General features: G+C 45.5%; 1 protein-coding gene across 4 annotated transcripts in view; it reads left to right on the top strand.

The window, feature by feature from the left end:
• Positions 1-15649, top strand: part of CREBBP (CREB binding lysine acetyltransferase) — a 41982-nt gene extending 26333 nt beyond the window's left edge. The window contains exons 6-32 of one of the 4 annotated variants that reach the window (XM_075179417.1): positions 188-412; positions 595-694; positions 1275-1421; positions 1572-1689; positions 2184-2376; positions 2488-2541; positions 3334-3458; positions 3614-3793; positions 3881-4306; positions 4464-4628; positions 5068-5248; positions 5332-5450; positions 5659-5898; positions 5990-6078; positions 6520-6600; positions 8635-8682; positions 8844-8900; positions 9130-9207; positions 9582-9649; positions 9863-10013; positions 10241-10387; positions 10853-10966; positions 11174-11339; positions 11428-11595; positions 11746-11907; positions 12136-12417; positions 12523-15649. In XM_075179417.1, the coding sequence (XP_075035518.1) occupies positions 188-412; positions 595-694; positions 1275-1421; positions 1572-1689; positions 2184-2376; positions 2488-2541; positions 3334-3458; positions 3614-3793; positions 3881-4306; positions 4464-4628; positions 5068-5248; positions 5332-5450; positions 5659-5898; positions 5990-6078; positions 6520-6600; positions 8635-8682; positions 8844-8900; positions 9130-9207; positions 9582-9649; positions 9863-10013; positions 10241-10387; positions 10853-10966; positions 11174-11339; positions 11428-11595; positions 11746-11907; positions 12136-12417; positions 12523-14631 (5993 nt within the window). In that variant the 3' untranslated portion in view covers positions 14632-15649. Of the gene's footprint in view, positions 1-187; positions 413-594; positions 695-1274; positions 1422-1571; positions 1690-2183; positions 2377-2487; positions 2542-3333; positions 3459-3613; positions 3794-3877; positions 4307-4463; positions 4629-5067; positions 5249-5331; positions 5451-5658; positions 5899-5989; positions 6079-6519; positions 6601-8634; positions 8683-8843; positions 8901-9129; positions 9208-9581; positions 9650-9862; positions 10014-10240; positions 10388-10852; positions 10967-11173; positions 11340-11427; positions 11596-11745; positions 11908-12135; positions 12418-12522 lie in introns of all 4 variants that reach the window. The other 3 variants (XM_075179416.1, XM_075179419.1, XM_075179418.1) reach the window with 3 other exon arrangements.
• Positions 15650-15778: the final 129 nt, after the last annotated feature.

Genomic DNA, 15778 nt, shown 5'->3' with positions numbered 1-15778 from the left:
TTTCTAAAAGAAAAGATCACAGATTACATGTATGTAAAACAAGACATGAAGCTGTAGTTTGAGTACAAACACTGTCCTGTGACCGTGCTAAGGGGGTGTTTTGAAATGAAAACCTTGTTAATTGTTAGATGTGATGAATGACCCGTGTTTTACAAGGTATGAAATGTGTGCATTGCTCTTCCCTCAGCTCTCCTGGGATCCCCTTCCAGTGGGGTGCAGAACCCTATTGGGGCAGTGGGTGGCAACCAGCAAACTACTCCATCCCTCAGTAGCCCTAATCCCATTGATCCCAGCTCCATGCAGAGGGCGTACGCTGCACTGGGTCTTCCCTACGGTAACCAGTCTCAGGGCCCTGGACAGCAGCCGACACAGACTCAAGTTCATCAGCAGATCCGTGGCATCAACGCACTGAGTGAGTGGCTCAGATAGTGGCTCATCTTACATGATGCGCCTGTGGACTGTTCAGCTCCTTAAAAGAACTTTCTCTTTAATGCATGCTTCTGTTATACCCTTGAGTCCAAGAGAACTTTTTAAGTATTTAAATATATTACATGTGTGTCCTGATCACCAAAATTTCTCTGTGTGTGCATGTAGGTGGTAATCAGATAAACCTCTCTGCTGGGGGAATGGCTGCTGAACAACAGACCAACCTGATCAATGAAGCTGCTCTTCCCACTGCCCTGGCAAACACAAAGTGAGTGGCTATCATCTGGCATTACCAATGTGGTGCATTCAGATTGAATGTATAGGTATGATTAGAGAAACAACCCTACATCCATGGATGACTGAAACTTAACGGAGAATTCAGTAGCCAGTCCACAGATATAACAGTATATCAGTGTGATGCATTGCAATCTTCCTGCCTCTCTATGTGTTACCATCCACAGCATTTCTGTGTGTCTGTGCTAGGCCATGGCTTCTCTCCTGACCAAGGTACTGCCTGTGCGGAGTCTGTATGGTCTCCCTGTGTTTAGTGGTGTCTTCCCTACCATGCTGGTTGGGTAATGTTAGTGTGTGTATTTGTATGTAAAGAATTTAGACTGTAAGCTCTACTGGTGCAGGGATGGACGTGAAGGATTAAATTTCAGTGATATAGTAGTTTAAACTCTGTGCTCCTGTACATAATAATGGGGTAAGGATGATGGGCGGTGCAGCCCAAAAAGTTATATTAAATAAAACTATTTTGGTATAAATGTGGTGTGGAGGTCGGATAATGATTTTACACTCCCCATAAAAGCACCATATAATATAATAATGTTCTCTTTCCGTTGCAGTTCATTGCTGAATGATGGTAACAATCCCAGCAGTGTCGGCAACTTAGGCACTATGCCCACCGCTGCCCCCCCTTCTACTACCGGTGTGAGGAAAGCCTGGCATGAACATGTGACTCAGGACCTTCGAAATCATCTTGTTCACAAACTGTAAGTAAAGTGTTTGTGCCTTTTATATTTTATTTATATATCTTTCCTTTTTTTAAAAATTATTATTAAGCGAAGACCTAACAAGTGCTATGCACTCTGTATCATGTTGGTGAATAGGGTGAACTTTAATGACTGGTTCTGGTCTTGCAGTGTCCAAGCGATTTTCCCCACTCCCGATCCAGCAGCCCTGAAAGACCGACGCATGGAAAACCTAGTTGCTTATGCCCGAAAAGTTGAGGGTGATATGTATGAATCTGCCAATAGCAGGGTATGTATTTCCGATCCTAAATCCTACAAATAGATACATGGATACCAGGGGACCGGGTTGCTTTATTGAATATGTTGGATTGGTGTTATTTAATCTTGTAGTATACTGTGTAGTTTTTTTTATATGACTTAATAAGCTTGTGAACCAGCATTACAGTGTATTGTCTCCTTAGAGGAGTTTACTACCTTTAGGCACACAAATATACTTCCGTTTTGGAGGCTCACATATTGCCACCTGTATTAAAACCTAAAATGCAGTTTGGTATTTAAGAGATAAAGGAACATTTGATGTTCACTAATTTAACAAATCAGGTAAGTGAACATGGAGGCATTGTCACACATGCACATCTGATTTCTTGTATCCCTGTTTTGGGGAACTATAGTAAATCTAAAATTAATGGTATTTAGGAGCAACAATCCGTAGGGATGTTACATTATGGTATTATGGAATTTTGGATGAAAGTTCAGCACCTGGATCCCTCTCCTCTTATACAGGATGAATACTACCATCTGCTGGCTGAAAAAATCTATAAAATCCAAAAGGAACTGGAAGAGAAGCGAAGGTCACGATTGCAGAAGCAAGGGATTCTGGGTAACCAGGCCAACCTACAGACTCCTGGAACCCAGGCTCCAACTCTTCCACAGGCAGCTGCTGCGCTGGGGCAAGCACAGCCTGTCCGGCCAGCCAGTAAGTCCATAGGAATACATGTAGTCATTTTGGAAACTGTGCACAAGTTTCATTGGAGTTGTTTTGGATAGAGCTTGCGCATAATCTCTTATTTGTTTTCTTTTTCTGTAGATGGCCCTCTCCCAATGTCTTCGGTTCCTATGAGTAGAATGCCATTAAGTTCAGGTAACAAAACAAGGGTTCTGTTTTCATCAAGACATGTTCAGTTTGCACAGTCTGAAAAGATTGGGGCTGGTGACTGATCTTCCCACTCACCCTCCAAGTCAACACCCCCATGCCGCCATTTATAGGTGGGAACGTAATTGATTTGCCAGCATTGCCCTGGGAAAAATGGCATGTAGCAGGCTCTGGCACTTTGTTTACCACGTTTTACTAGTTCCAAGTGCAGCCTTAAGTGAGATGCAAAGCTTGCTGGGAAATAATAAAAATGCAGCTGGTTCTTAATGCATCAATATCTAGTTTTGTGACTATTTACTTAAAGGACTGATTTTTAGCTCCCGCAGACTGGGGCTATTAACATTATCAATTTACATTTAGTATCTTGGGCCCATGACCCGATCCTGATGCGTGAGCCATGCAGATCACAAGAGGTCTGCTAAAGTGGTAGTTTCCCTATTAGATTTACGGCATGCCCCAAGAATGTGTTCACTTTTAAGGTGTTTTTGTGGGTTAGCCAATTTTGTGTAGAGTATGCACAGTGGGGTATCTGTGTGGTCAGCGTGTGTTATGATGTGAGGATGTAGTTGCACCAATTGTTGCTAGCAAACGATTGGTGCATCTCTGCACTGTGACAAGGATTGATAATTTGGTATTTTTAGATTTAAATCTGAAGAACTGAGCTTTCAATGTGGGCTCAATGCTCAGATAGTGGAGGTTTAAATATCCCCTCCCACTGATTTACTCTGGAGCCTTTGGCTCGGAAATTGATGAAACTTTTTTTTTTGTTTGGCACTACAGGAATGAACCAGTTTAACAACATACCCATTGGCAATGTACAGATTCCTTCTGCCCCTCTGGGACCCCGTGCAGCATCCCCACTAAACCACCCCACACAAATGAACAACATGGGATCCGTGCCAGCAGTAAGTGCCATCTACAGCATCTGGGGTGGGATACCTTTTTACGCCATTACCATGATTTAAAATAAAGATATAGACTGCAGAGGGTAATCTGATGACTACGATTGTTTAACCACGATTGAATTGTATGTGAAAATGCTCATTGGTTGTTTCCATAGATGGCAATGTCTCCTTCCCGCATGTCGCAACCACAGAGCATGATGGGAGGACATGCCAATAACCTGATGGGTCCAGCACCGACTCAGAGCCAGTTCTTGCAACAAGGGCAATTCCAGACACCTACTGCAGGATTAGGAGTGGCGCTAGGTCAGACAGGAGCAGCGGCTGCAGTGTCACAGGTGAGGAAATGTGTTTTTCTAGACCTTATATATAGAGGCTTGTTAATGAACATATAAATAACATGCATTTTGCCCATTTGTTAGCAGGGACAGGCGCCAACTGCATCTTTGCCAATCAGCAACTCCATGAACATGTTGGGTCCCCAAACTAGTCAGCTTCCCCGGCCGGCTCTCTCCCAGTCTCCCCTCCATCAGACCCCTCCTTCGGTCACTGCTTCAGCTGCTGGCATGCCTCCTGTCCAGCACCCAACTCCCGCTGGCATGACTCCACCACAGCCAGCAGCACCTGCCCAGCCATCCACTCCTCTGCCCCCAGTCGGACAGACACCAGCTCCCACACCTGGTTCTGTCCCCAACGCTATGCAGACGCAAAGCACCCCAACAGTACAAGCTGCTGCCCAGGCTCAACTCACTCCGCAGCCACCTACTCCTGTGCCCAATCAGTCTGTGCCGACCCCACAGCCATCCCAGCTGCAACCGACGTCTGTGCATGCAGCAGCCCCTGGCACTCCAGTAAGTATAGACAGTCAACTGTGCAATGATGTTCCGGTAATCCACCCTTGCATGTTGAGCAATCGATTCTGTTGGGATGAATTTCTAACAGACTTGTGGATTTTATTCACACACGTGAGTCTTGTGTGTGGGTGGCTTAAAATCTCTGTAATTTCAGTTATCCCAGGCAGCTGCAAGTGTTGACAACCGTGTGCCCACACCTGCCTCTGTAGCCAGCACGGACAACCAATCGGCCCCTGATCACTCAATGACAGATGTCAAACAAGAGGTCAAAGTTGAAGAACCAGAGCCTTGTGAGAATCCAGTGGAACCCAAAACAGAGGTAAGGACTGGCATTCGCATAGATGGTTTATGATGGTCACACAGATGGATGATGTTTGCACATGGCTATTGGATTTGCGGATATGTTAAAGGGGTTGATTACTCTAGGACACCACCCCCGCAATTGTTTTGTGGTGCATTATTGCATGCCAGCTGCACCCATCCAGTTAGGTTGCCATGTTTACTCCACACCACCCATCCTAGCTATCTGACTCTTTAGGACAAGTTCGGTCCTCCACTCGCCTTCTTGCCAAACATAGTGGCCTGGCAGCAGCAATCAGGTAACGGTGGGGTGTCATCCTGGGACGTACTACATGGGTGGAGGGGGCTCCTAACTAAATAGGAGAGTTATGTCAAACTGGACATGGGGGGGAAAACAACAAAGAAAGGTACATATCACTTAAGCCAAGCCCTGTTTATATTTTTCCCTTTCGGTATAGGCGGAAGAGGAGTTAATCACACAGGTGAAGGAAGCCCCCTGTGAGGGTGCAGAGCCAAAACCAGAACCAATGGAGGTTGAGGAGAAGAAGCCAGAGATTAAAACTGAACCCAAGGATGAGGAGGAGAACAGCAGCAACACTACCCCTCCGTCCACGTCTCCTTCCCAGCCACGGAAAAAGAGTAAGTCCTCTTACCAGACATAATAGGTCTACCAAATCTGGGTATTCGTAAAGTGAGCCTGATCTTTTTATTATTTTGTTCAGTTTTTAAACCAGAGGAGCTACGCCAGGCCTTGATGCCTACCCTTGAAGCACTATATCGGCAAGATCCGGAGTCCTTGCCTTTCCGGCAGCCGGTTGATCCCCAATTGCTGGGAATCCCTGTGAGTAGCTCACGTCCTAAGATTGTGTCCTTATATGTTAAGTGCCTTAAGTCTGTTGTATTCTGCTATAGAGGACACACCCGCACCTCTGAAGCATTGTCATCTGGTTATGGTAGAAAAGAATATGGTTTTCCAGTAAGTGTCACTAGACTGTGATTGAGGTGTACATACTTGCTGTTGATGCCAGATTCTTCCCCTTTTTTCGTAGGATTACTTTGACATTGTGAAGAATCCCATGGACTTATCCACTATCAAGCGGAAGCTTGACACCGGGCAGTACCAAGAGCCTTGGCAGTACGTGGATGATGTTTGGCTCATGTTTAACAATGCCTGGCTGTATAACCGCAAGACTTCCCGTGTTTACAAATACTGCACCAAGCTTGCAGAGGTGTTTGAGCAGGAGATCGATCCTGTCATGCAGTCTCTGGGCTACTGCTGTGGTCGCAAGGTAAGCCATGGGCAACCTGTAGACTGCTATTAGCCGGTAGTGGAAAAGATGAAGGGAAATGTCATGTAAATCCTGATTTTCTTTTCTTTAGTTTGAGTTCTCACCGCAGACATTATGCTGCTATGGGAAGCAGCTGTGTACGATCCCTCGCGACGTTGCCTACTACAGCTATCAGAACAGGTAATCTCCAGCTCTGTCTCCTTCAGTCTTAGGTTCAGTAAAGGCACTGGCTTACTAACCAGTAGTGTAAAGGGTATACATTCCTCAGTATATCTGCTTGACTTTGCAGGTTTTTTTTTTTAGTTTATTTGTCTTGCATAAAGGATTAGTATAGTATGGCAGTATGCTTATTTGCTACATAACTGTTGCTTTGTAAGGCATTAAACACTAGACGAGAGCTGGAAACCAAAATGTCATTTCAAGCTTGGTTGAAAGCTGTAATAAAGGGAAAGAACATTCTCTGAGGGGTAAAGAACAAGTTTCCTATGGGTTTGAGTATAGTCCGTAATGACCTGTAAGAGATATTTCGTAGTTTCACTGCACTGTTTAATATCTGAGTGCTGGTCAGTGTTTGCCTTGATGTAACATTTTGATTGATTTGTCAATATGCTCTTTCCTTAGGTATCACTTCTGTGAAAAGTGTTTCACAGAAATTCAAGGGGACAATGTTACTTTAGGAGATGATCCTTCACAGCCTCAAACGTAAGTGCCTTCAGCTCTACCTTGCTGTGCAATTGGGTTCTGTCTTTGGAAACAAAATCGTAATACTGGATTTATAGATCTCTGTAAGGAGCAGACTGTTGATAGTTGCTGTACTACCAAATAATATCCCAAAAATACAGCAATCTACATCCAGTGTCCCTTGGGATTCACAGTCCATGCTATCAGTATTGCCAGCTTGGTTTATAGTAATAATTTGCTCACTGTTTTGACATCCTTTAAACAATATTCAGCATCCAGTGAAGGCAGAGCAGAGTTGGGTGGATATTAACTCAGTCGTAAGTGTTTAAGGGGAATTTTTTTTTTTTTTTTTGCCAAGATCAAAATGAAGCCTCACTTTTACTTGTTTGAAAATGCTGTGATGGCCACGTAACACGCAGCTTGATGCTATGCGCTGTAGACGAGTGTTTCATTTACTGTCTACTTTTATCTAACCTTTCTCCCAAAAGCTCTGCATGTTGCACTCTCCAGCTGGCCACGCTGCAATACTAGAGCCGATATAGGGTGACTGACCTGATGGGTCACAAAATGACCCAGGTGGCCCGTTGACAAATGCTTTCAGAAGATTACCGTTAATTGACTTCTTGTGCGCGGTCCTCTTCCGATTGCCCTAGTGCAGGGCCCTTTGATAGCAGAACAGTTCTTGCACACTGGTCTGTGCGCCTCAGTGATTGCGCCTTCAGGTTATATTGATTGACTTGTACATGCCCTGCTACTCTTAGTTCTAAATATATTGCTTCTGTCTGTCTTCAGAGTGTTTCTTGGCGATAACTTTAGGCAGATATGTTTTTGTTGCCCTGGTATGACACAATACTAGTTTCTTCATGTATTTAGCCACCTATTGTGTGTCCCCAAATTAGTTACTTTATATCAGAAAACGGCCTTCATTGGTGATCCTTCCATAGTGCTGAAGAGGAGAGTGGTCCTTCTGTGTTAGTCATCTGTCTCATGCCCTCTTTTAGTTGATGCAGAAGAGACCTCATGAAATGTCCTTTCATTTAGAGTGTTGATGTTTATTTAGTGGGGTATTATGCATGATATGGAATGCGTTACGGTCTCCTATGTCACTATTGGCTAGAGATCCACATGTTGTACTGTTGGTGCAGATCACTGCGTGAAATCCTTATCTTCTGATCTAGCAGACAAGCGCCCCCTGGAGGTCTTAATGCATCACAAATGTCTGCATGCTCCCTCCTATTGAAGAACTGCACTGCTCCTTATTTTTGTCTAGTGTTACCTAGTGGCAACCGCAGAGACTACGGAAGCTCTTTTTTAATTTTACACTGTTAATCGTCTTCAGATAACTTTATATTATGGACTTGTACATTCCCTCCTTCAAGTGGTGCAAAATAGTTTTCTTCATAGTTCTTATTAGTGATAGCTTAAGTAAGAGATGTTTTGTTGCCTGTAGATATGACCGTGCTGATTATCTCATTTTCTGTGCAGTGCAGAGCTGTGTTGTATCCCGAACAATTAAAATAAACCACCATGCTCCATAAAGACCTGATTATACTGCTTTTCAGAAGAGGGGGGGTGCAAGATATTTAAAGGTGTAAAATAGATTTATATTAAACCGTATTAAGTTTCTTTCCATAGTTGAAAACGAAAATGTCTGGAGACATTAAGCTTTAAAGGGGGATCAAGATATTGTGCAGTAAAAACAATAAAATGTGTTGTCACTGTGGGTTCTTAGGTGTCTACCTCTCCTGTAATCTTAGTAAAATGTGCATAAAGCTAAAAAACAAGACACAGAAACCATTTTAAAGCCGTCTTCCAGTTTTAGCATTTGTTCATTTGAGGGGGAAATTGTCTTTGAGCAATTTCTGTCCCATTGATTCTTGTGTAGCCATGTTATTTGTACTGTGGTCTTTACCCACTTGTTCTGTAACTCATAATGAGGGGAGGGGGATGTACAGACCCTGAGAAGTTTGCATGGGGTTTTGTGTTGTGACATCACTAATCCTTCCTCCACCTTATTGGGAGGGATGTTAACCTGGACATGACGGTTTATTTCAGACTGATGGACGAGAAAAATGGAAGGAGATGCTTTCAGCTGAACAAAATGTAAATATATGTTACCTCTTTAAGTGGGAATACGTGACGTGTCCTCAATGTGCCCCGTCCCCGGCCGTGTCGGCAGCATGCAGCTAACCCAGCCTTTAACTATGGGGGGTGACGTATAGCAAGCATAGCATCATAAATTCTACTTTATTCTCTTTACTTAGGACAATCTCCAAAGATCAGTTTGAGAAGAAGAAGAATGACATGCTGGATCCTGAGCCGTGAGTAGCAGCATTCATTATCTCTTCTCTTACCATTTAGTGTTATCCTGGCCTTGTTTTCCCAGCTTTAGAACCCTCTCCCCTGGCCGTCTGACTGTAATTTTGTTTTGAAATCTCACATTGTATATATGATTGTACACGGCCAAGTAAGGACTGTAAGGTAGTGCAATAAGTTGTGCTTCACTTATACCACGTTTACAAGCTATATATATATTTCTCCGTCCACCAGGTTTGTGGACTGTAAAGAGTGTGGCAGGAAAATGCATCAGATCTGTGTGCTACACTTTGACATCATTTGGCCATCCGGGTAAGTTCTAAGCCTTAGATGGATCTCTTGATTTTGTCTTGATCCCTAACGAGTTTTTGTTCTGTTCATCTTGTGTTCATCTGTTTCACCTAAATGCCGTGTTTTCTGTAAAAACCCAGATGTGGTGAATGAATCAGCGGTCTCCCCTTACAACGTGAAATAACTCCCAATAATCGTTTGAGTGTTTCCGTATTTTTCTAATAAAAAAAATAAAGTGTAATATAGTTATTTAATAAGATTACACATCCACATTTGTTTTTAGTATAGCAATGGACAGATGTCTAGAAGGAAAGTTGTGTGTGGTGTGGTTGGGTGGGTGTCATAGGTTCAAGGTTTCATTTGCCTTTTTCTAATTGGCCGTTCCCTTTTTACAGGTTTGTCTGCGACAACTGCTTAAAGAAAACTGGACGGACGCGTAAAGAAAACAAGTTCTGTGCCAAGAGTGAGTGTCTTCAGTTAGTCTGATCCAAGTGAGACAATGTGACCTCTTAGTGAGTTAGAATTCCAAGCAGTGCGCTTCCTCGCACAGAGGACCCCATAGTATCTGCTGTGCTTGTGGAAACCACAGGAATTCTGTATCCATTTACTGAAGATTTGAGTAGTAGTATTGTGGGGCTCACTTGACTTGATTTTCCGTTTCGTTTCCATTGCTCAGGACTTCAAACGACGCGACTAGGAAATCACCTGGAGGATCGTGTTAACAAGTTCCTTCGGCGGCAGAACCACCCAGAGTCAGGCGAGGTCTCGGTCAGGGTGGTGGCCAGTTCTGATAAGATGGTGGAAGTCAAATCTGGCATGAAATCCAGGTATAATCTGAAACCGCATTAAAAGATGACTCCTGATCAACCCTTGAAATATCATTCAGAATTGCTTTTGATACATTTTTGTGAATGAAGACTTTTCAGCAGTTGCAAAGCTGTGAGCTTATAAAAATGTCCAAAATAAAACTGCAGAGTGGTCAATACTAGTTGGTATTGCTGAGGTTTGTTAACTGCTTCTCACTTAGCCATTGTTTTTCCATCTCGCTTTTCAGATTTGTCGACACAGGCGAGATGCCGGATTCCTTCCCGTACCGCACAAAGGCCCTGTTCGCCTTTGAGGAGATTGATGGGGTCGAGGTCTGCTTCTTCGGTATGCACGTGCAGGAGTATGGGTCCGACTGCCCTCTTCCCAACACCAGGTGACCAGGCTGTTTTATTGTCCGTGCGTGTGAAGCGAACTTATTGCATTTTTATTTAAAAATCAGGTACAGTAAGTAAATATCCGTACCATACGGCAACGGACTTATTGCTGGGCTAAGTTCTATATGTTGCAGACACGGATATTCATAATAGTTTCACTGATCCATAAATGCACCTGAGAGTTCATCCAGAAAATGTTAACAGTATGTAGGTATTTGGTTCTCTGGACTGAACCAATATGCATGAAAATACATCCTATTAACTCAATCCAAACCAGATATCACTGAGGCACAAGGCCACTATATTATGTGCTGGAGCACTTGAGAAGTTAATGCTCTCTTGCATGTTGGTGTGTATTTGGTTTGTGGGGGGGGGGGGGGGGGGGGTTTATATATATTTTTTTTCATTCCACTTTGCTTATACTGTTCACATGGAAACTAACTATGAGTTATCTTGCTTTTTAGACGTGTCTACATCTCGTACCTGGACAGTATTCACTTCTTCAGGCCACGTAGCCTCCGCACAGCTGTCTACCATGAGATTCTCATTGGGTACCTGGAATATGTGAAGAAACTTGGGTAATTCTGCTGTTTGTTTGACATGCTTCTATGTAGAGATGTTTTTTTGTCTGTTGGTAATTTTGTGTTTTTAATATGAAATTTTCAAATGGAAACCATAGATTCTGAAAGTTGAGGCAGCTGTAACTCAATAGCATATTAATTTTCGATAGTGGGCTAACCAGTTAAGACTTGGCATTTGATTTTTAAATGTCCCTTTTTGTTTAGCTACGTCACAGGACACATTTGGGCCTGCCCTCCAAGTGAAGGAGATGATTACATCTTCCACTGCCATCCAGCTGACCAGAAGATCCCCAAACCGAAGCGTTTACAGGAGTGGTACAAAAAGATGTTGGATAAGGCCTTCGCAGAGCGTATTATACATGACTATAAGGTAAGTTGGGGTTGTTGATTTTTAAACATGGGAATTGGCGAACTGTGTATCTTTAACATCTCCTCCTCTTCTGTATTTTTTTGTACAGGATATATTTAAGCAAGCCACAGAGGATCGACTTACCAGTGCCAAGGAGCTTCCATATTTTGAAGGGGACTTTTGGCCCAATGTGCTGGAAGAAAGCATAAAGGAACTAGAGCAGGAGGAAGAGGAGAGGAAAAAGGAGGAGAGCACAGCAGCATGCGAGACCACAGAGGTGAGTTTCCTATGATAGACCTGAGCTTCGTATTGATGGACACGATGGACTCGACTGCGCCAAAGCAAAAAAACGTCTATCGAAATGCTTATTCCAGTGAGACTTTTGAAGGACTCTACCAGGCTGACCATGGTCTTATTATGCTTTCAGGGCTGCCAGGGAGACAGCAAAAATGCGAAGAAGAAAAACAGCAAGAAGACCAACAAGAATAAAAGCAGCATGAGCCGGTCCAACAAGAAGAAAACGAGCATGCCCAACGTGTGCAATGATCTGAGCCAGAAACTTTATGCCACCATGGAGAAACATAAAGAGGTAAGGCGTCTGATGTCAATGTGAAAAGGTCACCAGAACAATCAGTCATGAAGCTCGGAGCTTCCCGTGTCTTCAAACTTTGTTCTTCAGTTGTTGAACCATTGTTATCGCCATCCTTGTCTAAACAGAGCTTTAGCGCCTTTCACAGATTTGCTCTTTGTGTACATATATTTGGTTCGTTCTTCATATACCGATTACTCATTTAGTTGTTTATTCTCTTCTACATAGGTGTTTTTTGTGATACATTTCTACGCGGGTCCGGTGATCAACTCCCTCCCACCTATCTCGGACCCAGATCCGATGCTGAGCTGTGATTTAATGGATGGACGAGATGCATTTCTGACGCTGGCCCGGGATAAGCACTGGGAGTTCTCCTCGTTGCGTCGCTCTAAGTGGTCCACACTGTGTATGCTGGTGGAACTGCACACTCAGGGTCAGGACCGGTTTGTCTACACCTGCAATGAATGCAAGCACCATGTGGAGACTCGCTGGCACTGTACTGTATGTGAGGTGAGTGTGGTAGTCCTAGGAGCTGTAAAGAAGAGTGATGATTTTTATGTAATGCTGTGCATTCTACTTCTCTGATTGGTAACCTTTCTCCACTGACCTTTCCAGGATTATGATCTATGCGTGAACTGCTATAATACGAAGAGTCATGAGCACAAGATGGTGAAATGGGGCTTGGGACTGGACGACGAGAGCAACAGCCAAGGGGAGGCGCAGTCCAAGAGCCCACAGGAATCGCGCCGATTGAGCATCCAGCGCTGTATCCAGTCTCTGGTGCATGCCTGCCAGTGTCGCAATGCCAACTGCTCGCTTCCCTCATGCCAGAAAATGAAGAGGGTGGTGCAGCACACGAAGGGTTGCAAGCGCAAGACCAATGGAGGATGTCCTGTCTGCAAGCAGCTTATTGCTCTATGCTGCTACCATGCAAAACACTGCCAGGAGAACAAGTGCCCAGTTCCTTTCTGTCTCAACATCAAGCAAAAGCTAAGGCAGCAACAGATCCAACACCGACTGCAGCAGGCCCAGCTCATGAGACGGCGTATAGCTACCATGAACACACGTACGGCTCCTCAACAGCCTCTGCCCTCCCCTACCCCTGTCACTCCTGGAACACCTACTCAACAACCCAGTACCCCACAGACTCCACAGCCTGCTCCTCAGCCTTCCCCAGGAGGTATGGCCTCTCCGGGCTTCCCCAGTGTGGCTAGGACTCAGCCCCCCAATGTGGCATCACAGGGAAAGCCAACCAATTCACTGCCTGTAGTTTCTCCCTCTCAGCCCACTGTACAGCCACCACCAGCTGCTGTTGCAGCTGCCCGTCAGATAGAATTGGAGGCACAGCAACAGCAGCAGCTGTATCGTGTCACCAACATTGAGGGTATGACTAGCGTGCGCCCAGGCATGGTAAATCCAACCGTAGGACCTGTTAACTCTTTGCCGCAAATGAATATTAATGTGCCACGCCCAGGTCCAATTGCTGCCCCCCCTATCATGGCAAGCATCCAGCCAGGGCAGTGGTCTACAGCGCCAATGCCGCAGCCGACTCCAATGCAGCAGACTATCCAGCGTCCAGTGATGCAAATATCTGCAGCACAGCAAGCAGTGGCAGGGCCTCGACTGCAAGGAGTCCCCCAACAGCAGGCTCGCACCATATCACCCAATGCTTTGCAAGACCTTCTACGTACCCTCAAATCCCCCAGCTCTCCTCAGCAGCAGCAGCAGGTGCTCAATATCCTGAAGTCCAACCCTCAGTTAATGGCTGCTTTTATCAAGCAGAGGACTGCCAAATATGTGGCTAACCAGCCTGGTATGCAGCCACAACAGGCACCCCAACAGCCACCACAGCAACCAGGCATGCATCCACAACCTGGCCTGCAGAATATGAGCCCCATGCAGGTCGGTGTGCAACGGTCCAGTGTTCCTCAGCAACAGCCGGGGATGAGCCCACAGAGCCAGGGCATCAGTCTCATGAATCCAGCTCACAATCAAACCTTGGCAAATATGAACCCACAATATCGAGAGATGCTGCGGCGCCAGATAATGCAGCAGCAGCAACAACAGCAACAGCAAAGTGGAGCAGGCATGGCTGGTGGGATGCCGGCTCATGGGCAGTTTCAGCAGCCACAAGGAGGATATCCCCAGTCGCAAGCTTTGCAGCAGCAGCGTATGCAGCAGCACCTCTCCATACAAAGTGGAGCCCTGGGGCAGATGGCACAGCAAGGGCTGGGCACAGATGGAGCACCGCCAAGCATCCAGCAAGCGTTACAACAGCGACTTCAGCAGCAGCTCAAGCAGCAGATTGCTTCCTCCGGGCAGCCTAACCCCATGAGTCCTCAGCAGCATCTCCTGACAGGCCAGCCCCCTTCCACGCATCTTCCCCCAGGCCAACAAATTGCAACCTCCCTCAGCAATCAGGTGCGCTCACCTGCCCCCGTCCAGTCGCCCCGCCCTCAGTCTCAGCCTCCACATTCCAGCCCTTCACCCCGTGTACAACCACAACCCTCTCCTCACCACGTGTCTCCACAGACGGGCTCGCCTCACCCAGGCTTGGCAGCTTCTATGGGCTCCTCCTTAGACCAGGGTCACCTGGGAAACCCAGAACAGAGCGCCATGCTTCCGCAGCTCAACCCTCCCAACCGTGGCGCTCTTACAAATGACTTGTCTCTTGTTGGAGATACTTCAGGAGATACCTTGGAAAAATTTGTCGAGGGATTGTAGCATCCACCGAATGGCCGTGAACTGGAGGACTGCAATGGTGGATTGGAAAGGGGTTCGCTCTAACTCCACCTATCTCCCCCTTTTGTTATATATAAATATAAATATATAAATATCTATCCCTCCCATTCTTTCCACCCTTCAATGGACGTCATCTTTTGCCTACTCATTGCTGGTCTGCACATCAGGGACACAGGGTCTCAGTCTGGACTGAGACTGCCGCCCATTTGCCAGATTCAAAACCTGCACTGTCGGAGGGGATGCCAGAGCGCTGCTGAGCACCGCCGTCACCCTTCTCTAGCATTGTCAGTGGCTGCTCTGACTTGGAACACAATTGAACATTTTGTGTTTTTTGGGGGGGTTTCTTTTCCTTTTAAGCTAACCAGACGGCCAAAATGCATACCTCCCTCCCCTTGGGTTGCTATGGTTTTTCCCACCAACGGTCTGATGAGATGCAGTAGGCCAGGCAGCGATAGAGGAACTACCCCTCTTCCATCCTCCCTTTGTGAGGCATACGCCCCCTTCTCTGCCAGCTCGGTGCAGTATTGCGTCTGGCAGGGAAGGGGTGAACTCTGAATTACGCTAATATGTGTGTAATTATTTTCATTTTCTTCATTTTCGAGGACTGTCTTATTGGGTATTTTTCTCCTGCAGCTACAGAGCCTAAAACAAAGTAGGGGAGGGGGAGGTCTTGTTGCCACTTGTAACTACATCTGTCCCTTCCAAACCATAAAGAGATTTTTCCACAGTTGTAAAGAGGGGAAGGATCCTCTGGGTTCTCTTATCCCCCCCCCCCCTTTTGCAAAACCCCAGACTACAGAAAGCTCTTCCACCAAATCTTCCCAGCAAAATACCTCTCTGCTCAGAGAAGCCAGAGGGAGAAGCCGTGCAATCCGATTTCATCATCCTACCGAAACATCCCTCCTAACTTTATTTTATTTTTTGTAGAAGCTGGGGCATGGAATGGAAAATGTCTCCCACAAACTTTGGAACTACAGAGAAATTGAAAAAAAAAAAAACCTGCAATCAAAGTGTAAATCATGTCAGTTCTACCAGTATAAGCCGAGGGTGGGGAAACGCAAAAAAGACTGAATCATTGTACAGAATGGTAGAACGCGTGACAGAACCCGGGAGCATTTCTTAACCTATA

This window comes from Mixophyes fleayi, chromosome 7 (assembly GCF_038048845.1).
Source record: "Mixophyes fleayi isolate aMixFle1 chromosome 7, aMixFle1.hap1, whole genome shotgun sequence".
In the NCBI taxonomy this organism is placed as follows: domain Eukaryota; kingdom Metazoa; phylum Chordata; class Amphibia; order Anura; family Limnodynastidae; genus Mixophyes; species Mixophyes fleayi.
This window is presented reverse-complemented; position numbering and strand designations above follow the sequence as displayed.